We start from the raw sequence: 25,755 nt of genomic DNA, 5'->3' as shown, positions 1-25,755 counted from the left end.
AACCACAGTGATGAAGCATTAGCTAGTTCTCAGCTGAAATGTTCTGGCCTTTGTCCAAAGTATTTTGGTTTTCAGCCTAAAAACAATAATGTTCAGTTCTAGTATGTAGTTTTTAAATAAAAGGAAGACACCCCTTCACCCCTCCACTTTTTCTTTTTGTAATGAAAGCAAATGCTTTTGTCCCTCCATTTTGTTCAGTAACAAATATGACTTTTTGTCAGAAGGTGGTTTCTGTAGAAAATTTTACCAAGCTTATCACGTATAAGCTCCACTTACAGCCAGTGAAGCAGTGCAAGCTATTAAAGCTATTAAAAGGAAATTTTTTTTGGCTGTTGTGAATTTTGGCGTTAGTTACTACTGCATGTCAGTGGTCTTTAGCTGAATAGCATGAAGGATGGGAAGAAGTGTTAGAGGCTGAGAGGAAGAATTGGTGCATAGCACAAGGAAGAGCTCTAATAGGGGATTGCCATCTTGGGCACCAGGACGATCTTGTGAGGAGGCAGCATTTGTATTGCAGAAGCTCTTGCATGGTTCGCCACTTATCTAGTAGAAATTAAGGCCTAGAAGGAATGGGAAAAGAGATGTCCAACAGCTAGTGCCTATTTATTGCCTATGTGCCTGGTTGCTTGTCTTTTAGGGTGTTACTGCCAATAATCAGTTATCTCTGCACATTCATTCTGTCTTGGGTAGCAAGGTTTTCCTGTAGGGGTGATAAGGAGCCTTGAAAGTTTCCCATAAAATTCACAATTTCTACCTTGGCATTTCAGTATGCCTGAGAAGATTTTTGTTGTCAACTCTGATGAGCATAAGTTGGAGTGTTAACATTTCCCTTGGACACAGACACATCTCCTCCTAATCGCCACGCTACTCGAGGAGTGTGAAGCAAGCAGGAGAGTTCCTCACACGACAACAGATATTGGCACTGATACATAGAGGAAGATTTATATCTCTTCACAAGGCCTCTTAACAGCTTGCAGATCTGAAGAAGAGAAACAGAGGAGATAGATAGCATCTTTTGTAGAGAAAGAAATATCGTCCTTCTCTGTGGAAGAATGATGTCACAAACAACAGCCAACATAGCATGTTCTGCTTCCAGTTCATATCTTATCAGCTTGGCAGATTGCAGATTGCCTGCAGACAGCCTGTCTGGACACACCAGGGAACATGGTAATTGTCTTACTGCATTCAGGCACGCAGCATCCTGAAGTATGTGGCTCTGACCATGCTGGAGGTCAGGCTTAGAGGCTTGCTGGCCGAACAGCAGGTAAACTGAACATCCCTACGACTGCTGTATACACACAAGATGGATGCATCCATTATTGCAAAGCAGGAGATCCTGCATTCTCACACTGCGTCTTGGGAGGGCTACCAGGTGTATCTGCTACTTACGGAAGGCAGAGAAGTAAAACTCCAATACAATGACACCAAAAATACAGAGAGGATACCAGCAAGAGAAAATCAAAGTTAATAAGAAATAAGGAATACAGAAAAAACAAAAGTGCTGGCTTGCAAAGGAGAGGGAACTGTGGTTAGGCAAAGAAGGTAGGTAGGGTATGTACAAGTTAATTTAGAGATAGACTATCTTGGACCCTACTTTCCTGCCACAGCAGTTCTGCAACAAGTAGCAGTTCAAGGAGGAGGAGAGTTCAGACACACTCTTTTGGCCGCTGCCATGATGAGGGCTCATGGCATTAACACCCTGCCTCAGGGAGAAACGTGGATCATGACAGTGCAGGAATGATACAGAGCTGGCTTTTGGGTACACTTCCTTTTTGAATCCTTTTTGGAAAGCTAAGGAGAGGTAGATTGGAATATCTGAAAAAATGTTTCTAATACAGTTTAACAATTTAAAGTTTTAAGATCGCTGATGGTGTGGACATAAAGTTTTATAAGCAATTCTCTGACAGTTTTTTAAGCAATTCCGTGTCGTTGGAATAATACACTAGTAATTTATATAGTTTGCTCTGGCAAATAAGGCTCAAGAAAGGATTCCACAAAATGATTTGTAAAATTGTCATTATGAAACTCGAGAACATTTTCATTCTTCCATCTAACATTTATTTCACACCATAAAAGTAGCTTATGTTCCTCTGATGTGTTTTGCATACTAGATGTCATATTGCACATGGATACTTTCTTAAAAATATGAATGTAGCTCTAACTTCTGAAGTAGTCTCAGCTCTGGGATTCAAGCTTCTGCCAAATTTCTAGCCATTTAACCATTTTAGTTGGTTGTCTTTACAACCAAACGAGACCATAGATTCATCATTGGCATCTGTAGGAGCATGGTCAGTCAGACCTTGGATTAACATAGAATAGAATGCTCATTTGTAAACTGATGTGGACTGACTTTGATTTGACTTTGGATCAGACCTCTGTGGAAAAATACATTCAGCAAGTGAAAGAAATTCAACATTATAGTAAAGTCATTTGCTCACCAGCTGTTAAAAATAAATAGCTATACAAATGATGTGCCATAAACTAAGACTACCGTTATGCATAAGAATGTGTCTCTTTCTTTGACGATTGCTCTTTGTTTCATGATAAGGTGGTGAAGCCTTAGGAAGGCTTTATCATTGTTGGTGACATTAGTTGATTGTGCTTTTATGCGACACTAGTGCCACTCAAAATGCTTTCAGGTCTTCAGTAAAGTGTAACTGTCATTCTTCCTGTAAGACTTCTCCCAACTAGAGCAAGAGGCATGTAGTTGTATGCAGCACTCCCACCACCTCCCAGGGAAACAAAGAAGTTTATCACTGAGGCAGCATCACATTCCATCCAAAGCACATGTAACCTAATGGAAAATGTGAAATAAGCTGGATGACATGTAAGTGAAAACTGTGCTGTCTTGTCGTGATATGGAGAATTTTAAGTCAGATAAAAATGATGCTGCTGACCACTTACTTGGTGTCTTTTGATGAAATTCCTTGAAAGAAATCTTCATATATTTTACCTTTGTGAGATATGCCAGGTGAGCATGTGTTTTCATTTTCTGGAGAAATAAACTGAAATACACTGAAGTTGGGAGTTATCTAGCTATGTACTGAAGCACTTGCACAGAGGTGTGACTGGAAGGCAAGACTCCCTTTGCTCTGATTGAGTAAGCACTATTCTCCTTCATCTCACCCAGTTTCCAATAAGAAGTTGTTCACTAAAGTGACTTACAGAGCCTTTTGTTTTAATTATTTGACAGTCATCTTTGATATTTAAGTTGTGATAAGTAACTCTTCATGATTTTTATTCATGTGCAAAATACAAAGTAGCACAGCTGAAAAAGACAAATTTTAAAAATAAAAACATCCCACTTCACAATATTCAAGCACATATTGATTTTTTCCTTAAGTCTTTGACTGCAGAAACCTTTTTATGTCAAGAGCTGAAGGAAGATGGAATAGGAGACATTGATCACTGAGCTTTATATACAGACCTAAATTCCAGCAAGGCCCTTGATAAATGTCACTTGATTGCAGGTTTCTGCCTGCCTTACCTTACATGCTAGGAGAAATGCAGTGTAACAAATTAAATAGGAAGATGAACAACTTAGTGAATGAGAAGCATCCATACAAGAAGCTGTCTCGTACTAAATAGAAATATTAAGTGGAATCCCATAGATTGTTGGCCAGCACTTGTACCTCTGAGGCACGCAATAGATATGAATGATCCCAGGGAAGGCATGAACTGTGAACTGGTTCATCCTGCGAGCAGCATAGAAACGAGAAAACTGATGAGCTTCAGGTGAAATGTGAAGGGACTTCAATCAGATGTATAACTGGTTTGACATAAGACTACTGTCATTTCACTCTGACAGATTGGAAGCAATAAAAAATTACTAGTGCAATATAAAAGGACTTCAAACAAAAAGCAGAACGCTGTGTGAAAAACCTGGCAATAGAGTATGTAGCATTTCTACTTGGGGAAAAAATCAAGAAACTTGGATTTCTTGTCTCTCTTGTTCAAAGCACTAGTTTTTTGTGAAGCCAAAACAGAGAATTTTGGCTTCACAGGCATTCGAGCTGATGCCAGGCTGTAATGATCTATGCTTACTGTATGTACACACAGCATTAAGGGAAGGCAATGTTATTCAAATGAGCCTGTGGTTTACTAGATGAATTTAATTATTTCTGGTTTGTTTTTGCCCTAGGGGCTAGTTTTTGATGGAAGAAATTCAATATTAGTACTTAGATGACTTGCAGTATACAAGCAACACTGCTGAGAGCGTACCAAAAGCAGTGTTCAATTATAGCTCAGTGAAGTCAGTAAGGACAATGAGGTTACATCTGTTATTCACAGCCTTCAGTGGAGAAAACTAGGTTGCACATAAACTGAATATATAGGAAAAAAAAGAAAATGCTGAGATCAAGCATGGGTACAATTCTGAGTGGAGACCTACAGCCTCAGAGTAATTTTTCCCCACAATAATTCACAATAATTTCTCATAATAATAGAGAAAGTTCACAGTCTCAGCAAAGTCTGTAATTCCAGACTTCTCACATCTAAGGTGCTCACAGTCAGCTGTTTTAGTGGGAATGATTTTTGGAAGGAACCACTGCAAAAGTTTTGTAAAGGAGACTTCTTTCCTGCATCCCACATTAAAGCTCCTCAAATTGCTAACTGCTTTTGAAAATCAGCCTTATCAGCAGAAAGCAGAGGGAGATACTTTGTGGTTTAACAGAGTGATAGGCAGTGATTCAAAGATAAGTAAGTCCTTGTACAGTCATGAATCCCAGGTTAAAAGAAGCTAAAACATTTTCATGTTTAGCAGAAGGAAAAAGCAGTATTTATATAGATAAGGTTTGGCAAGTGAGCTCTAGTTAGGCTAAAGAGCATTGAGGTCAGTGCTCACGTAGATTTATAATAGTACTTCTCTACCAGTACACGCAGTTGTTAGTAATTAAAAAAAGATTACATTTCAGCTGCTGCTTTGCCTGAATAGTTTCCCAGGCAAGTGCAGGAATGAGTAGGAGAAAGAGGTGTGCAGCAGAGGGCTTTTGGTGCTGGGAGGAGATGCCCTAGCTAATGTATGTGCACTTGTGTGGTTACCTAAAATAGCAACCAACGCGACGGAGCTAATATGAAAATGCTCTACTGAAGGGTTAGAGCGTTAGAGAGGAGAAATGTGCGAAAAAGGTCCCCTCCTTCCTCCACAGAAGGTGCTGCCCCATACAGATGTGTGAGACAAACCGCTGACGCCGTCTCTTGGTTGCTGTGGGACGGGAAAGAGATGAAGGAGCTAAAGTGAGAAATGCACCTCTTCTCTTCCACCATGTTTTGTTATAATGGAGCATCTTCACATTTGGAGGACCCTTTGTGACTGAGGCACTGACCAAAAAACCATGTGGAAGATGAAGCACTGTCCAGTAAAGACCAGCTTGTGGCCAGTACGTGTCCCTGGTGCCACCAGGTCACCGGGCAGCTGTGTGGCCTGATGAAGGAGCGCTTGTTGTTCTCTCAGTCACCTTGTAGATGGTTCTGGGGATGGTCAGCAAGCCCACCACCCATACTTAGGATCACATCCCTCATGAAAATGGGGTGGCATTTTCCAACATTGCCTTTATAATAAAAAAAAAAAAAGCATAAGAAGCAAAAATGGTATTGAAATGAAAGACATGAGAAATTAGCCACTCCATTAAAAGGCAGATACAGAGAAGTTAAATACTTGTCTAAGATGTATTTTGCTGCCAATGATTTCTGTCTGACTTTGAAGTATTTTCTGGTTAGTAGATTGACCTGTCAAACTGACTGCCAAAATACCCAGCCTTCCAGCACTGGAATCATCTCCCTTAACAAATCTATCCTGAAATTTGCCTTCCCCGGAGTTGAGACTGACTTGGAAGTGAAGCTTCTCCTTCACCTTACCCAGTTTTTGGTTGCAAGTGAATTGGCCTATGGGACTTTTCACAAACCCTTATAAGTAAATTAGTACAATCATTCAATCTATCAGTGCCTTTCCTCATGTTCATCTTTGTCCGATATGGTTTCCCTTTTGTTACTTAATGATGCTTCTGGAATCTGCCATCCAGCTGGGAGGACATGACTTGTCTGGATATCCTAGTTGCTACAAACCCTATCGTATTTACAAAATAGAAATATGCCTTTTCCTGGTAGACAGAAGGACAGTGCTGAGTTACATCACTGAATATGCATGAGTTTAAGAACATAATTTTTAATGCCATATAACTTCCACAGCAGTCATTATTCTGACGTCTGAACAAGAATGATGAATATTGTTCATCGGAAGTCCTTGATAGAAATTAGGTATAATCATAAATAAATAAGCTCAGGTATTGCTAAGTCTGGATCAGGTGATCTTTAATTATGGCTTGTTGGGTTGCTGGAACTCCAAAGTATAATTCCTATGTGTATCATCTTTAGCCCAATTACCATTTATAAGAAGTGTTTGCAATCTGACTGGGTTGTTCATTAGCTATTTTCAAAAGAGGCATGTTGCTCGTCACTGCTGATGTAACATGTCTGTGCTCAGGCTTTGCGTTGACAGCGGTTAACAAGGTGTGACCCTATGCTACGGTCCTGTAGTACGTGAGAAGTGGACATTTGCCTGCTCAGTGGCACGGCTCTGGACACACATTTCAGGTGCCACAGCAGCTCTGTCACTGGAAAGAGCCAGCAGCCACTGAAAAGGACAGAGAGTGACCGGCCCCTGCTTTATTTTGAACAGACCTGCCTTGTCAGTCATTGGAAAACCATCTGCGAGCTGCTTAACCTTGATCATAATCTGTTTCTCCCGGTTGCTGAGGCAACTTTGTGCCAAAATGTGTTGGGGTGGATATAAATCTTCTGGTGGGACGTGACTTCTTGGGTCACAGTCCCAGCTCGTGTACAGTAGGGTGTCAGTTTCTGTTTGTTCAAGGCAGTAAGGAATGTGTCTAAGTTAATTATTACTTGGGATTTCTGTGCATCTAAGTCTCTAAAACAGGAGAACATTGTTAAACGTTTCCACCAGCACTGAGACTTCTCTCATTTTCCTTTATGTATCCTAGATTGATTCTGCCATGCATATTCACAATGGGTTGTATCTAATTCTGCACATGGGATTATGTCATAGGATCTAATTTGGCAAGTGCAAGGTTGGATAATATAATTTAAATTTTTCTCCTGATTTACATTCCCCAGTAACTAAGGAATGTGTATAGCAATAACACTTGTTGCAACTCCGTAGTGCACCTGAAAATCAGTTTGTTTGCTTGTTTTACTGATCTATTTACTGGTTTTAAGATGATAAATAGTAGCATATGAAGAATTTTTGTAAGGATGTCAAATGCTTTATATAGGTTTGTTGATATAACATGAGTGCAGAAAAAAATACTTGATTTAATGCAAACATCAATAAATACAAGTCAAACATAAGCTGAATGTTAAACAAACACACTGCAATTCCAAACGAATCATAGATACGAGATTAGCTCCATCACTGCTCTCCTCCAGCTCTGCCCACTCTTTTCAGTGAGCCTGGGACCTGCCTACAACTCCAGCACTGCCAGTCTGCCCACAGTTACTCATCCCTGTCTTTTCCACATCTCAGTTCCTTTCACTAACGGCCAGGGCTGGAGATGAGCTTGGAAGGAGAGGAGGAGCGTGCTTTGCAAATGAGAAACACTGTATGAAAAGTTTCGACGGGGGCTGTAAATATGACAAGCAATGGGAAGAGGACTCTTGCCGAACACAGTCAACATCACAGTCTACCTGAAATACCAGGTTGTGCCCAAACTCAGTGTGTGGGTCTTAATGTGTTGGGGTCTGGGGGGAATGGGGATGTTCGGCTTTTTTAAAAAAATATATTCTATTATTCTATTGCCAGAGCATGTTTTTCATGCAATTGCTGGTAAGACTATATTTTCTGACATGTGAAAGGTTTTCTTCAAAAAACTTCTTTCCAAACCTCTGAAAGACCAGATTCAGTCACACTGGCAAGTGTAATTTTATGGAGTGGTGCATCAGGACAGCAAGTTTTGATGCTGGCAGCTCGGTAGACCAGCGTAACACCAAAGACCAGTTTACATCTTGCTTTCATGCAATTTTAACATAGAGCCTCAGAGGAAGCTCTGAGACCCAGACCCGTTCCTCCTCCAGCTCCGTCTCTTCTTTATTGTACACAAAGTATTGCCATCTGCAGGACCACACGCCGAATAGCTCAGCTAGAAAATGGTGAAGACGTTACTTTGGGGTCCACCCGATTCAGTGCAGGCATCTGACTCCCAGTTTGTCACTGTGAGTTCCCTTTGTAGTCACGGAGAGAAATGGACACTTCTAGGCATTATTCATCTTATCTGTAAAGCAGCTGGCTGAATTAGGTCAGATGAATCACATCCTAGAAGCTGCTGTGGAAGCAAGCGGTGGGTGACTAGCATAGACAGCCGACTGCACCATAGACGTCTGACATTAGCTGGGATGAGTCCTGTTTATGAGGGTTGTTGCCAAGATCAAATGAAGCTATAGATCAAGAGCATGTCCAGGTTAGCTGTTGAGTAGAAAAATTTACCCCTTTCTTACCCTTAAATAGGATTCTCAATATTTATATTTTTTTCCAATCTGAATTTGCCTATCCTGCTACTTAGTAATTGTCCTATGGTGTTGTCACCATACATGACATACTGATTACTAAAATAGGAACTTCTATGTATTGAAATGCCATCAGACCTGAGTCACTGACACGATATGCAAAGTTCTCATTTTTTAATAATTCCTATAAAGCAGTAGTTAATCTTCTTTCTAGCGGCACAGTCAAGTTGGCAACATATCAGCAATATTCTATGTATTCATTTATTTAGTAAGCGTGCCTTCAGCTTTACAAAATGGTATTGACACCTTATCCTTAGAACCACGTTGCAACCAGTGGAGTGAAACTGATGTAGAGTGAAACTAAGTGCTTGGCTCCGCTGTAACGTAACCAGCCATCGGAACTGGGATGAGGCTTCACTTTGCCTCAGTTTAGATGGTTATCCCTACTCTCACGATAGGATTCATCGGACCCAAACATATCTCTATGAAGCTGAGATGCATTGCATCCTATAGGTACCTTATTCTGTTCTTTGATGATTTTGGAGCCTGGGGTGAGGGGGTTAAAAGTCTGCACCTGGTAAGATGGAAATGGAAAAATGTTAGACATGACAGTCAGGGAGGAATTCATTTTGTCGTAAGTTCAACACTGTTACTGTGGGTTTAGTTGATTTTTGTCCTTTTTTTTTGAAATAGCGTGGCATCTTTTCCAAGGTTAAAGTTATAGACATGTTCATCTCGACAAAGTCAATCGTATTAAAAACAAATCCTGTACTGGAATTACCAGTTACATAACCTATGAAACCCTTTATTAAGGACCCGTTGTCGTAACTTCTAGTGTATATAAATCATCCTTGCTCTACTGGTTTCAATGTGTGTGCATCAGTTCATGCCAGATGAGCATCTGGCCCCAAATGTTCAGTACATGTTTCTCAAGATGCTATTAAGAGTGTAGTGAGAAGAAAGGATTATGTTAAATGCAGGTTTATTTCCGTATTGGTTCATTCACAAGAGATGCCTGAGAAAAGCAAATAAATTAACATATGTCCTTTTTTTTTTTTCCTCCCTAGTTCTTTCAGTGTTCCTCTTGCTGGGATTTTAGAACAGGGAAGTCCAGAGTGGGAAAACTGCTCATGTTGAAGGTTGGCTTCTGGGACCTATCTCATTTTGTATCATGTTATTCCTAAAAGGATCTACTGAATTCCTTCAGAGTAATGAGTTTGAACTCAGTGTCTGAGGGTACATGAATAACTTCAGCAGCATGCCTTACATTCCGTGCAGGAATAGCAAGGGTGCTATGCAGAATAGTAGAGAATCTGAAACGTGAGTAGGGAAAAGATCCAGTTAAAACACATGTGATGGGGAGAAAACATGAGAGTGTAAGTGATCAGATTATCTAGCTTAATTGCACATGTGAGGAAACCATATGGTGTAACTACCTTCATCATCCCTCAAACTACTCCAGAATTATTGCCTGATTAATCTTTTAGATTAATCTAAGATTTTACCCCTATTTTGAAGATGTGAAAACGAACACAGCCTAAATAGCTGCTCGTCAAATTAGTGGGAAATCTCCAAAAAGTACTCACTGAGTTTGAGATGAAAACTTGTATTTTCAAAACTGGCTGCTTATTACAGAAGTTCAATTAGTGATAGGTTGTACCTGAGCTTTAGAGAAAATGATCACCTGTAGCTACCGCTTCAGGATAATGCTCACTTTGAAAATGCAGCCCTGCAGGTCTCAGGCTAAATACTGAATATCAGTAGCTGTGTTTGAAGAGTTGTCTCTCTTAGGTCTGTTAGCAATTTGCCCATTGCCAGAAATCAAATTAGTTTCAGCACTAGGATCTGAATTCAGAAATGATGCCCAACCCCATATTTATACCATACTGCACCTGGAGTTTTTCACTACCTTGGAGTTTTTTTACTCTTAGATCATGTATTCAGACCAACCTTGTCAAAACAGCAATTACACCTGTGGTAGGTCTGCTTAGCCTGAGTCAAAGCTTACCTTAGGAACAAATCCTGTCTGCTCTTTTCACAAGTGGAGATCTTCATGGCTCTTGTGATCCCATGAGAAAGGCCAAAACATAAATTTGCAAATAGGAGAGAGTGCCCTGCAGACACTGGCATTTCAACAAGGCTGGTGCTGGTTTGTGCTCAGCCTCCGTCCTGAAAGTTAAGACTCTGAGCTCTCCATTGGCACTTTTTAATAGAAAAATTCAGAATGGTCTACATTTGTTTTCTCCACTGTGTGAAAATATGAGTTGGGCAATACAATAAAAACCCAGCAGGTTGTCAGCTTTGCATTTGCAACGAGACTCTGCAGCCCTGGGGTGGATTTTTCCAGGCATACCCTCCATCCGCTGCAGCCACTGCCCTCCCTTCTCTCTTCTGATGTCTCGGTCTTCTTGAGGCCTGCAATGAAATGTCCTTGGCCTTGGTCATTAGAGTTTAGCTGAAATGATCTTTGCTAATCGTTATCTTCAGCAACGCTAGCAGCATTTACGATCCAGCTGTCTGCACTTCTATTCTGGAGGAGTTTTTCCCCTTGTTGGGAGAGACCGCACTTTTTTGTAGAAGGTGGGAGCTGTGGGAGAGCAGATGGGTCCAGCTTGTGTTAGAAATGGAGCTGCCGTTTAATGAACTGCTTTCAGCACAGGTGCCTTTTGCGCCCAAGACCCACATCACCGGGACTCAGATCAATGACCAGATCAACCGCTTTTCCCTCTCATTTTGCTTCCCTTCATCTACTTGGACACAGCGGTTCCTCTTCCCAGGGGTCAGGGCTGCTGTGCTCTGCCTGGTCCCCCAGCCTCTCCGTACCGCCTGTCCTTAGTTCGTCACCCAAAACGAAGCCGCGCTTGGTGCTGCGCTCCTGCAGGGGGGCATCGGCGGGCTGGGGGGAGGAGGAGAGGGAGTCGTCCCTTGGACCTCTTTGGGTGCAGTGGACTGGTTTGTACTGCTCATCCCATGATATTTAGTTGGCAAAGAGTCTTTCACTTACTGTCACTTCTTTTTTGCATAAGTAGAAGAAAACTTTATTTCATTACAAACCCCAAAGTCTTATTCTATGAATATTAATCCCAGCAAAGGCAAGGAAAATGAAGTACACCTCTGCCTGTCCCTCCTTATACCAGAAGACACTGACACATCATTAACATTGGCCAGAAATCGTACATCACACTCACTGTATTTTACAACAGGCTGCATACAAATACTTTTTTATATTTGTTAAGGTTAATCTCAAGGCTTGTTTCAAGGTGAAGCTACACAACAGTTTTAAAAATTGTCATTAAATCATTACAGCCCAGACCATGGGACTGCAATTTTCACATTGATCCTCCCCTGTCAGCGGCATCGACACGGACTGGCATGTGGGAACGTCACCGCAGCAGGACCCCCCCGTGCCCCCGGCCGCTGCCAGTGCCTCTGGTAGCTCTTAACCAACAGCAACACCAGCGGTTTAATAGCTGATCTGATGTGGAGAGCTGAACCGGGTGAAGCCGAGCAAGACGTACAGAGGAGGGCTGGATGCATTTATGTATGTATGTAAAGGGTAGAGCAAGAGAAGAGGAGCAGATTCGCTGACCAAGGCTGCTGGGTCCCAGGAGCAGTTCTCTTTGCCAACTGCTTCCGTCAACTTTAAATACAATGGACGTTTATGATAATCCATTGGGAATCTTTACCGTGATTCAGTGAGTAAGCTAATACATCTGTACTCCATATTTTAAGTTAATGGGAATATAAATATTTAAATATATGCATACTTTGCAAGGGCAATGTGGTTTTAAATACTCACAATTCTGTGCCCTTAATGATAAGACTTGTTTTGAAATTACTTAGTTAAACATTGAAAATAGTTTGACCTTTGAATTAAACTAATCTAAGTAGCATTTCAGCAAACGGTAACACAGACATCCTAGATAATTTATTGAAAATGCCATAGAACTGCAGTGAACTTCAGAAAGTGAAGAAAGGAATGGGGCATCTTCTTTCACCAAAGAATGCTGACCCTCTGGGAAGTTTTAAGAATCCTTAGCTGTTTTAGCAAGCATGCATTTATTTCACAAATGCATTTGAAAGATCCTGAAAGTTATGAAGCTTATTTCCCATTACACTGCGTGGTATGTTTGTCTTTAAAGAAAGAACCCATATCTTAGGTAAATTATTCAAGATTTCACTGTATTGTATATATGTTGGGTCATAGCATGCGAAATGTTTGTTTAAAGTGTGTAATGCTGCATTTATTTGCCAAAAGAGGCTGTCCAAAACTTAGGAGGGCTGGGAGTCAGTGTGCCTGGATCCTGATTCCAGTTCCACCAAAGACAGCTCTTCAGCCAAATACACATTAGGTAATTTTTTTTAAGTCTGCGTTTTTTCATCTCTGAAATGGGTGTAAAACTAGAACTTTCTCAATAGCAGTGTGGAAGGAAACTTAAAATTTACATAATCCAAATCTTCAAGAATTGTAAAGCTTTGGACTCAGCTGGTTCCTTTCTACTTGAATAGAAGTGTCTTCTCCCGTGAAACTGCATGGCAGCTGAAACAATCTATCTATCTCCTCTGGGTCTTTCAGTAATGGTTTTTTTTGTGAATTATTTAACTTTTTTTGCCTCTATTTAATCTTCCATAAATGAGATAAAATAAGATAAGCCCAAAGATATCTGTACATTTTCATTAACCATATGATCATAAGGTTTGTGTATCTTTTCCTTCTGCATTGTTTCTTTTTCATTACTCTTTGTCATCTTCATTTATCAAGGCAAGTTTTAAATCAATGCTAGAAATCCTTTTGAACAGGGACCTTGTCTTTGCAGGTCTCCAATGAAAAGTCTAGCTAGTACTCTGGAGCATGTTAAAATAAATGCCAGAATTCTGGATAGTTTATCAATCTAAACTCCATCCTTCCTCTTCAACTTGTGCTCACAGGCAGATAGGCCACTGCTGTGGGGTCAGCTTGCTCCCATTCTGCATGCTGCACATGAATACAGGAACTGGGCAGACTCAAAAAAGAGAGAACAGAAACAGAGACACAAAAAGGATAGCAAATACAGAATCGTATTCATAAATATTTCCCTTTCCCCACCTTCCCCTCTCCAAAGACAAGAAAACAAAAAAATGAGCCTGGAATAGACAATGCAGCTGGAATCCAAATGGGCACGTTCCCAGGAGCAGCGGAGGGACGGCGGCTTCAGCTCCACGCACCCAGGGGACCTGCTTGGGTTAATGCTCTTGTCCTTGGTCTCCCAGAAGCTCCGGATACTTTGCCTTTGATGCCCCTTGAGCTGCTGTGTAAAGCAAGGCAACCGCTGCCAGTTTAATGGGGCATAGCAACTGAACCCCTGCAGGAAGATTTTTCCAAATAAATTGATGGAAAGATAAGATCATCTTACTATATGCTCCTTCACGTTTCAGTGGGGCTGAAGTGTGTTTGCAAATGCATATTTTTTCAGTAAGGGTTAAGGGCACCCTGACCCCAAAGACTGTGTACAATGGGTACAGTTATTAAAGTTCATATGCACCAGAGTTATGCTCAGCAGGCTTAGAACTGCTCATTAAAATTTTTTTTTTTCAAGTGTAATTCTTTGAGCACATTACGTCAAAACAAAAGATGCTTGGAATGTGTAGGCAGTGCTTGTGCAGGCTCTACAATAGAGCCATGAGTAAGAGGGAGAGCTCTCTGTTATGCACATTCCCCTTAAAACATGAAGAAAGCTGGCAAGTCCTGTGCAAGCATAAGTAATACCGATGAGGAATTTGGAAGCTTAAAAAGAAAGGATATATTCAGACACATTCATTACAGTCTCAGTTCTTTGATTATCTGGATGAGGAATGCCAGGGATAAAAAAGGGATACACAGAGAATTAAATGAGGACTCTTGTATAGTCATCAACTCCCTGTATTATCTGTTGCAGAACCAGAATTCAGTCATTAGAGAGGTAGGCTGAGCTTTTTCCAGAGAACTGAGCTATCCCTCTGGAAGTCAGTAATATAGCTCCCTAACTGCTTCTGAAAAACCTACCCACAAAGCTCGATTAGGCACATGCTCCTTGATGTAAATGGCTGAGTCTTCATCTCTGTGAAAGCCATTTATCTCTGCAAACAACTGTGCTTTGTTGTGTACAGAATGGAGACAAGCAAAAAAACCCCACCAAACCCCGAACAACAACAACAAAAAAACCACCAAAGAAAGCGGTATATCTCATCATCTTCCTCGGAACAGTTGAGCAGTGAGGGTCACGCCTGTACATTGGGGTGTTTTTCTGTTTCTGACACACTCTTCTCTGAATGCCCATCAAGCTGACTGTGAAGTGAGCTTGCAGGAGTTTAAACAGAGGAGTCAGCTTTTTGGAAAACAGTGCTTGTGGTTTCTGTGATTTGGCAGCAATAAACCTCTCCCCTATGCAGGCGCAGAGCGCTGTCCCCAGAGCACCACTCCTGACTCATGAAGCATCATAAGAACAGGCGTTCCTCCATGGACATGCTTGGAAGATGACAATCTCTGGCAGTGACAGCCTGAGCAGAATATGCTTTAGGAGCCAGTTAGTATCAAAGTGTGGCAGAAAAGGCTCATAATGTCAAAGGACTTCAAAACCAGTGATTTTTAAACTTTCAAATTACAGAAAGGAGGGTATTTCCTAATTTGAATCTCTTTGAGAGCCTTAACAATGTCACAGAAAAGCAGACTTTTCAAATAAAGAAGGAAAAAAATTCACTATCATAGTGGCTTATCAAACTTACTAGTTTTGCGTTTAACCCTGTACAGACAGCGTGAGCAGCGAATGATGCTTTTATTAACTCTGCAGACAGAATCTTTTCCTACACAAAGGATTTCCCTGGACCAAGACCACTCCTAAGAGATCCAAAGACGTGTTTACACTAGCAGTTTAGTTCGGATCAGGAGTGTGCTCGGGAAGCAAATATCCTGTCCCATTTACTGTACTTGCATTCTCAGTGTGAAGTGGGTTTGGAGCACACAAACTGGATGCCCCTCTGAAGAAATGAGGAGATGGGATCCAGCAAGGCACCTACTATACGCCAACCACGGGGCATTCTGTGCAGGGCCCAAATGAGAGCTAGTCTGAAGTAAAATCCTTAAAATGTGTATAGGGTGGCCCTCAGCTCTTCTGCACCCACTGTTTCGCTCTGTACATCCACTCCAATTACGCTCTGCCACTTGCTAATGCAGAGATGCCCTAGACTTCTGCAGGGGACAGTCAAAATCAGGCTGGCATCCAGCCAGATCAGCTATTAGCTTGCCAGCCTTTGCAGTAGTTTGCACTGAGATTATGGAGAGGTGCCGAGCAGGAAATCTATAACTGCAGTGTGGGTGGTGTTTAAAACAGGTTTTTAGCTTTAAGTTAGATGAGGGTTTCCAAAAGAGTGGTCTTAGTGACTTTTTTTTGCTGCTAGATAAGATGTGGTGTTCTCTCTCTTTTTTTTTTTTTTTTTTCACCCTGTGCTCATCGTCGTTATGTGGAAGGTTGTGTCAGGATAGAGCAAGTTCTAGGCAATGCCAGCAAAAAATGGCAGTAAAACCACTGTCACAAGCCATCCACATTGAAACAAAGGCAAGGTAGAGCAAGTGTTACAAACACTCTGTCAAAGAGATCATCTGGGTGATGTAACTGGATCTGTGACCTTCCTTAACTCACAGGGGATCTTTTCTGCTCAATAGGGCCCTGAAATAGCTGACTTCTGGCTAGGTTTAAATAAGCCACTTGTAAATAATTTTGTCATGTGTACTGGGAGGGAAAAATTCTGGCTGCAATTGATTTTGCTCCTGTACTTTCACAGCATTTTGCCACAAGCCCTCAGTATTGACAGCCTTCGCAGACCTACAGTGAATTAACAGTGGCTGCCCTAAATGTCTCATGTCTGCTATTTTCTCTTTTCCTGCACGTTCATGTTGAATAAATATCAAAACCATTCCTGTGCCTGAAATATTTGCATACTGTGGTAAAGTCTCTGAAAAGGCAAATGGATAAGATTGTTCTGTGACCAACTCTGTAAAAGACACTTCACTAAGAAGGTACAGTTGGGAACAAAACCCAGCATACTGTTAATCTGAGTTATGCTCTGTTTGTATCTACAGGAAAGCTTATATTCATTTTAAATGGTTGGATATTAAGATTATGGAATCTTTTGCTTCAATCAGCAGTTCCAATCTAGCTAAGAGTAGCGTAAGTGATCATGGGTATCATCTCACATTAGACCATTGGCCTGTCTTTGTGGAAGGACGGGGTGACCTCAGACATAGGCTACTGAGCTCTTGCTGTACAGAAACACAATGGTAGTCTTTGACCTGGTGACCTACAACTGAAAACCAAATAAATCATTATGACAGATGCTACTTCTCTCAAAAAAAGGCCAAGGACTGATAGCCTTTGAAGGTGGCCACCTGGCAAGGTGTTCAGTGTTGGCCCTGCTTTGAGCAGGAGGGTGGATGAGAGACCTCCCGAAGTTCTCTCCACTCTGAATGACTCTGTGATGATGTTGACAGGACAGTGGAGAGGAAATATGCTGGAAGTAGCTTATGGAAAATAAGTTTATATGCCTCTCAGAAGTCCTAGATGTGTCATTTAAATGTAAGACAAATACTAGTTTATGATGTTGATGAAATCAAGAGAGCTGCAGGCTATTACAGTACAAGCATGAAAGATTGCATTAGTGAATCAGATATACGGTTAAATTGGCAATAACACATTTTGGCTCCTTCCTCTGTGATGTCCTTCCTTCTACGTTAATACACAAAACTTGACAGTGGCAGAAAATGCAGTGGCGACTTCAGTCTTGACAAAGTTGGTAAACAGGAAACGTGTTTTTTCTTCCATGCTGAGAGTGGCCAGCTCTTTGTGGGTCTTTCAAATTAGGAGACCCAACCGAAACACAGCTTTTCAGTGGTCCTGAGTGTTTAAACATGCTTAGTTGGCAGAGCTGCAGAAGAATATCCTCAAGTTGTTCAGTTTCAATTTGCAATAAAATCAAAGCTTGCCCCAAACAAGCTAGCTCAGGCTTGCAAGGGTCTGGATGTGGCAGAGCGGAGCTTGGTGTGGGCTGAGACGTCCTGGTCTTCAGCACGACAAACTAGAGCTCACTCAGAGCAAGCGAGTGTAACTCTCCTCCGCAATCCACTCTGTAAACGTATTCTTGTGCCCCTTCAAGTCAATAGCATGTAGGTATTTTTTTTAAAGAGTTGTCTGGCCCCTACCTGCATCATGAGTCACCTTTGATAATGTGCCTCTCTGAGCTCCCAGTATCGATTGCTGGTGCTTCCAGTCACAGCGAGTCCAGAATGGAGGGCTCTTATCTGCAGCTCCACAAATCGAGCATCAGACTGTTTCTAGTGTTTGACAGGAGAATCGGTGGTCATTTTAAAGGGTTCTTGCGTATATTTCTGTGATTTCGTGGTGTTTTTACTGCAGAGCTGCTGAGAAAGGAAAATATTCATTTGCATGCTGCAAAGCATAGGCAAGGAGCCAGCTCTGTGCTATTACAATATCTGATCTCTGTTAGGCAAACATCCTTCTGAAAGGAGTTAATGTTTCTGTCTATTCAATTTCGATTCACAGTTCAGCACTTTCTTCACTCAAACACCCTGGGGAAGATTGTTAACTGTATTTTTCTCTTCTCCTTTTATCTTTATTCCTGGATTAAAAGAAGAAATTATTGGTTCGTGTTACAGTCCTTTTTTTCCCCTTGCAGTAAATCTTCCACAATATTTTTTGCTATTGGTATGCTGCATGTCATGTATATCCCTATTAATTTTAGGCTGAAATTGTGAATTATTTGCATGAAGAACACTCGTGTTGCATAGTATGGACTGTACCATAGGGGGTACATGTTGTTAACTGATGCATATGTGCACATATCTTCAAAGGCATTAGAATGTGCTTTTCATCAAAACCAAAGAATTGCTCTAAAACATTTCCTAACAAATGTCCTTGATTAATTTTTTCCTTCTGTTTATGAACGCAGATCATAATATTTAATACAGTCATTAGTAGAATCTCAGCAGTAATTTTTTATCTGCTTTTCACTTGCTGCCTATGCATCGCAAACACTTTACAAAAATCGAGTGACATCATAGGTCATGAGGTGTGCTTTCTTCTTTCTGAGAGGATATGAGTGACTATTAAAAGAGGCTTTTCTTCTGTGAATACAAACTTTAACATCATTTTTCTATAAATACCATGCAAAACACAATTTATGCTTCTCACTTGTATTCCCGCCAGGAATTTTAATTGCTGTTCACAGAGAGCAAGTATAGAGAAGCAATTTCATTTAAATATTTAAACCTTTCCAGTATATGCTTTACCAGAAAGAAAAAAAAAAAACCAAACCACCAACAACACAAAACTCTTAGACCTGGAAGAAACTTTGCATTAATCAGCACAAAGGCTAGCCATGTCTTTCTCATCAGTCAGTTTGCTTATGCTTTCTCTAACACAGCAGTTGCCCTCTACACCTGTAGTGTCCGTATGGAGCCCTTGCCTTTCCAGAGGAACAGGCACAGGAGCTAATTATTCTTGTGATGATCCTCCAGGTAAAGGGCTGGGGAGCGTTTTGGAAGCACAGCGCAAGCCTCTCCCTGCTGAACCAATATGCTTAGCATGCTGAAATGCTGAATAAATAACTTCCCTCTAAAATCAATGCATGTTATATATTGCCCCTCCATTTAAATAACACCCTGTTTATCTCAGGGCTTCAGGGTTAGAGCTGTGTAACGTGAAGGCAAGGTATCCCTAGGTGGTTCCAGGCTTCAGCTGCAGCCCGGCTAGGGCAGCACAGGCTATTCAGCCATCGTTTTCTTCCAAACGCTTCTGCTCCGTCCCGCTGTGGTCTCGCTCCTCCACCTGCTGAAGTACCACCGTGCTCGGTCTGGGGACGAGGGGGTTAAGGAAGGCTCCGAGCTCCTGGTTTGGGGCTGCTGCTGCAGATGTGGTTGCCCAAGCGAAGGCAGCTGGGCATGGGGGGGGTCTGTCCGTCCTCGCCCCACGCTCCGGTAGCTCCTTCAGCACTGCTGGAGGGGGCTTGGACGACAGCTGTGCCTCGCAAGCTCAGCTTCCCAGGGCAGGAATTGCCAGATTAAAAGCTTCAACAGTTCTTTTATGGTGCTACAGCAAGAGCCTTTTGCAGGAGGGACAGCCACTTCTAAATACGTGTGTTTCCACAAACACGTTTTAGCTAAGAGGTCGGCGTTGCCCAGCTTGCCCGGGGTCTTCCCAAGATCCTGGGGTCTGGAGCGGGGGCAACAGGCTGCATTTCATTACATGGGCGTGATTCAAACGAGATTTAGTTTTCTTTAGTAAAAGTCCAGCATCAATATTTTGTTAACATTGATATATTGAAGCTAGAACAGCACAGCCTAAACGGATGCGAGTGAACGTTGTATAAATGGAAAAGACATAGGGGTGCTCGTCTAGTTCCAACCTTGCCCGGCTGCCCCCGGCCGTGTGAGGGAGGTACACTTGTGGGATACGGACAGGCAGCATCAGCCCTCTCCAGAGAAAGCGCTCAGCATCCCTGCTTAAACTGACACGGGAAAACATCCCTCCAGCTGTCAGTCCTTCAGCCTCCTACCAGAGGGAAAAATTGCTGCGGTTTATTGTGACTACATATCAGTTTAACCCGTGTTTATAGCCAAATATTTTACCCGCATAGAAAATAAATTTCAACAGTCAAATATAACACTGAATTGAAAAAATACAAATGGCACTAGGAAAATTGTATCCTTTCCTGCGTAAAAGCAGCAGCAGGGAGAGAAATGTCTCATGCAATTTTTTCTTTTGAAAGTTGCTATTTACTTATTTCTAAACAGTTAAGGTTGCTTTGAAAGGAAGGAATGTGTTCTTTTCAAGATTTGCAGTTTTATTCCTGAAGGTCATGAATTTTGGCTCTGCAACTCATTGACCTAGTCAGGAAGAGACTTTAAAAAAAATTAAGCAGTACTGAGCAGTCAGCGAGCATCTGAGCATCTATATAGGAGGGAAGATTTCTTATAAATTAATTTTCCTTGTCTCTAAGAAGCCTTCTCTCTGATTCATATGGGTCAAAAAAGTTCCTCTCAGGAAAACAATTTAGAAAATTCAAAGGTAATCCAGTTCTAGGCTCTCTGCCATCCAGGTGCTTGTACCCAGCAGGAAAAAAATATCTCTTTAATCCTTTTTTGTTTTTATAATTACTTGTTTTTCTGCTTCCCAGCAGTTCTTCTGTTCAGTACAAAAGTTACCATATCCAATTATACCTTTTTGTCCTTGCTTTTAAATCTTCACATCTCCTCAGTTATCTATTAACACAAGATTAATCACTTGATTAAGCTCTGATTTTTTTCTCATCTTGCACGGTGACAGCCACCAGCCATTTGGTGGCACGTTCTTAGATTTTTGTGCGACCAATATATGTGCAACTGCATGGGGAAAAATGAGGGTAAACTAGAGAGAAAGCAAGAGCAAGAACATTAGTATCACATTTAGCGTCGTAAATGCCGTGGCAAAGACCAGTTTCCACATGTGATCATCAAATAGCTTCTGATCTGCATTGCTTTGTGTTTCATTTTTATGTAACAGAGGCCGACAGAAAGGGCACTTCTTGGCAGTTAATGATCACTGTCATTGACCTAGTCAGTCAGTCAGTAACTGGAAATATCTGACCTTTATGTCTTCCTTCCTTTGATGATTCTCTTTAATCATATATTCTTTTAACCTTTCCTGTTGGATCTAAAACTGTGTGCTTTGATATTAATGCAATGTGCCATACTACAATGAAGAGATTTTTTTTCCCCAGACTGTTCCAGACTGACAATTATTGTAACCAAAAGGAAAGCAAAATCTCATTCTGAAAGCTCCGTTATATTTACACTGCTTCGAATGGTTTCTCTTTCCCTCTCTTGCCTTTGTTGGAGCTGCTATCACTTTGTACTGTCCACAGCATCTAATCTTCAGAGTTCAGTTCAGAAAAAGCCCTGAATTTGTCAATGATTGTTAGCTTAAGGTCTGCTACAATATGGGTATTTTAATCTAGGGGATTTAAAGGTGTCCAAAATTGACTTTCTCTGACAAAAATGCAGCGGTTGATGAATACTGTAGCTTTTCTTTGGGAAGAGGTTAACAAAATTTTAGTTTTCAGATTACTTGCTTTTTATTTTTTAAGCCATTATGAGTTCAAATGTTGGCATGAGCAGATAATGATTTACTAGATTACATCATATAGTGACATTCATAAAAGAACTTTGCTTTCTAAGCCATTTTTTAATAGCTACATTTATTAAATATTAGTAAATTTAGTAAATATTTATACACTTCTGATCAGGGAGAAGCATTCTGATTTATTTAGGCGCATATGAATACAAAATGGACTCTCAAATTTACAAAATGTGTTATCATCTAATCATTTTCTTAAAAAATCACGTCTAGTAAAGCATTAAAGGCCATGCTTAACTTGGTAGCCCTCAGCGTTGAAGTACAGAGCTCAAGTCAAGCCTGGGTGCTGCTGCCCTGACCTGCCGGAGCCTTAGAGTGACGGCTTTGCTTCCCATGACTGAGGCTTGGAAACACATTAGCTATGCAGCAGATACGGGGCAAGTTCAACTCAGTGACCAGATTGACTTCCATGGTCATATTTTGTTTTGTCCTCTGGTTAGGCCTGTAATACTATTTCATATATAGCATAACGTACAGTGTAATCCACAAGAAAAACCAGGCCAGTCCAAGGACACTGAAACAGACCCTCTGTAAATGAAAAGTAGCACAAGTCCAATGATCTTAATGGCCAGCAGTCTCTGGTATTGCCATTAACATAGTGCCTCTAGCCAGAAAGATGCAGGAAAGTTAATGTAATGTATTCCAGTCTTCTTTTGATGAAACGCAGAGCTACTCTGTCCTGCCCAGTGTGGTATTTGACTCAAGCATCACAGAAAAGGTTAGAGTTGTTTATGAACTGTATCTTTAAGCAAGAGACTTCTTTATGTGTTATAGCATTCAGGTAGGTTTGGACAATATTTCTAAAGTAATATGAAACTTACTTCTTGATGACTTTTGAATTATTTTTTGTGAAGTGTTTATTGAAATTACGATGCTTCGGTGAATCTGAAAAGTCACTTATAGCTGAAAAACCTGGGCACCTGAGATACTACAGTAACTTTCTATACTGAAAATAATATAATGTTGGTATAGCACTTTATGAGCATTGTGCTTCATTATCTACGATAAGATTTTGCCTTCTCCAAAGCACCACTAAGTCTGGCCATTAGCATTATGAAAAGAACGATTAACTGATTTGCATGAGTTTTATTATTCTCATTGCCTCATAGGAAAAAATTTTGCTAATAAACTCTACTTAGTAAAATAGTCAGAAAAGCACCTCAAGATCGGATAATTCACATTTATTAAAGTTTATTATATTTTTATCTTATTTCCTGTTGTTGGCATTAGAGATCTGACTGTCTATTGAATTGGTCTCTGTGCTAGCACATTTTTCCAGCTTCCACATAAGTCAAGACTTCTTTGAGCATCACATCAAAATTTTGTATATATTTTATATCTAGACACAACTAATTATCCAGGTATGGCAATCTGACTGCTGTATACGTACAAAACCAGGAGTGAGATGTATATTCATGTACATAAAACCAGATTTTTTTGAATGCTGACTAATTCATTGAAGAGTCTTGTGTTTTTTGACACTAACCCTGGCAATTCTTTTTTTACCTTGTAAGTTTTCTAAAAATTAAATAGCCTTTTTTTGACTTCACACTTATTCTGCTGCCTGAGATTCTGTTGAACCACTCACACTTAAACCATGGTCTTTGTCACTATCTGCTATATAGCTGACACTGGCAAATAAACTGCTATCACAGCTGTGTTAAGGTAGAATGCAGCATCCACTTATGTTTTATTGTCTAAGGTATTCATAAATACTTGTACTTGGCCAATATTGTTATCTTTAATAAATCTGTACTGCAGGTTGTACATCAGTACATTTAGAAAAACAGAATTAAAATATATGAGGTAAATAAATATTACAATAGGCCTGTTTATATTTGTATCATGATGCTGAAGGTACACCTACTTTCTGAATAACAGAATGCCTCAGCCAGGGTTCTTCAGAAATAACTCGGTTTAGAGAAGGGGGACCACAGCATTCGTAGAGTGGGAGAAGATGGATAACCAAGAACAAAGGGGAGGATTATAGCCGAGATACAGTCTCTAAAGAATGTTAGCACAGCAGAACAAACCCGATTGCAATTTATTGGAAATAAGGGTGGTGTATGAGAGGACTGTGTAGCTGGGAAACTCACAGTGGTCACTTCTAGGTCACCTTCCAAGCTGAACTCAGCTTTGCACAGACTAAAATATGTGTATGCAAGATGAGCTGGCCGGCCTGGGCTTTGCTCGCTGTGTGGAGATGTGCTGGAGCCTGGAAAGGCTCACCCAGCCCATCAGGCAGACGTCGGGAGAGAGATGAGCCACTGCTTCTTCCCTGCAGACCTTACTCACGTCAAACTCATTCCTGGACAAAACCAGGCTGTCCAGACTAGTCCATCCCGATAGTAGACTGTTTTCTGCCTCTGTGCTATCAGTGGTGGGGAAAAATCCATAGGCAGCCCAGAGAACATTTAGTTGGTGGGCTTGCCCCTGAGAGCAGGCTCTCATTTCTGGCACCAAGCAGCCAGTGAGCAAAACGAACTGATATTCAAAATGCCTGGCCTCCTCTCACCTCTCGAAATTTGAAGAACGCAGCCTAGCACCTTGCTCCCCACGCAGATCCCTACCTTGATTTGCTTGGTGACGCTAAGGAAGATGCCTACCCATCCCCTGTCTTCAGGGGTGACAATTGCAACGGTGACAATTGCAACGATGACTTCATGAAGCGTCTTGAGACCAAGGGTGAAAAATGCCACCCGTGAGCTGCCGCTAAATAACCGCGCCGAAGCCTGCCTCTCCGCTCGCGCGGGAGAGCAACACGCGCCGCGCCTGGGTAAGGGGACGCTGGGGAGCGAGCTCCAGTTTGCAACTCAGCTAATTAAACATTAATGAAATCCTTTCAGAAGAGGGAGTTTTGCTTCACACTTCCGTACATTTAAATCCAATCTGTAAATGTTTGTTTTCCCCATTTTAGCTCTTTAATTTATTCCTCAATTTCCTAGCCTTCGAAATGATAATAAAATGTACGAGATTTGAAATAGAAGTCTCCAAACAGTATTTTGGCAATCTGTTAGGAGTTGCAATACCTATGGATTACCCTGTAAATCTAAATTATTGGCACTCATGAGAGATTATTTCCATTTATTTTGTTTTATTGTGTAATATTTTGCAGCTATGGCTGCAGTGCTGTTATTAACTTGTGATAGTTCTAAACCCTGGTAGGTGATTAGATCATTTACTATGTAAAACTTGGCCTCCAAAGTCAGATGGTGCTAAGCAGTGGAGCCATAGGAGTCCCAGCTGCTCAGCCTCCCCAGGGATTTGACCCCTACCTTATTGGATAAATCTCAACAGAATTTTAGTTTGCTATTGGAAACAGTTACTAGAATTTATTTTTTATTGTCCTGCTATAATAGAGATAAGATACAGAAAGCATTGCTACAGCACAGGATGATTTTAATTTATACAAAGAAGTTAATGACAAGAAAACAGCCTTTCCAGATACAAAGATAGTTTACTCATTGTAAACGTGCTTTCAACCATTTGGAAGGAATGTATTTTTCTCTGTTGAAGTTAATTCCTTTCCATATTAGCTTGACTCACCTATGTATCTTAAAAAATAAGATACCTCTCTATATTAAAACAACAGCCAGCATTGGTGAAGGATAATCTTGCAACTCAGGCATTGAGGAGATAAGGTGTTGCCACAAACTCACTGCTGATCCTCAGGCACATCATTCCGTTAGATTTCTTGCCTGTAAAGTGAGATAACTCATCCTCTGTAGCTAAGGTAGGATTTTTCTTTTTTTTTCTCTCTCCACATTCTCGCGCATTAGATGGGTCTGAATTTCTTCGCTTAGGAAAAAAAGTAAAACCATGAGTTTGCTCATGAAGCACCCAAACAGACCTAATTCAAAAACCTTGAGAACTGCAAAGTCCAGCACCAGTTTCCACAGGGAGGAGAAGAAAAGGACAGGTAGAAACTGAGTCACTTGCTGCAGGTTGTGAAGATTTTTTTTCTGGGCAGCTGGAACACGGCTGAGATACGTCTTCTATCAAAGGCTTTCTTAGCCCAGCTGCAGACACCACTGAT

General features: G+C 41.0%; 1 protein-coding gene across 3 annotated transcripts in view; it reads left to right on the top strand.

The window, feature by feature from the left end:
• FRMPD4 (FERM and PDZ domain containing 4) overlaps nucleotides 1-25,755 on the top strand; it is a 410,939-nt gene that overhangs the window by 54,150 nt on the left and 331,034 nt on the right. Inside the window, exon 1 of one of the 3 annotated variants that reach the window (XM_069770397.1) lies at nucleotides 11,955-12,212. The exons of the other annotated variants lie outside the window; for them this stretch is intronic. Coding sequence (XP_069626498.1) covers nucleotides 12,169-12,212 — 44 coding nt within the window. The 5' untranslated portion in view covers nucleotides 11,955-12,168. Of the gene's footprint in view, nucleotides 1-11,954; nucleotides 12,213-25,755 lie in introns of those variants that run through there. 3 annotated transcript variants of the gene reach the window in all.

The sequence above is a fragment of the Haliaeetus albicilla genome, chromosome 25 (assembly GCF_947461875.1).
Source record: "Haliaeetus albicilla chromosome 25, bHalAlb1.1, whole genome shotgun sequence".
Lineage (NCBI taxonomy): Eukaryota > Metazoa > Chordata > Aves > Accipitriformes > Accipitridae > Haliaeetus > Haliaeetus albicilla.
This window is presented reverse-complemented; position numbering and strand designations above follow the sequence as displayed.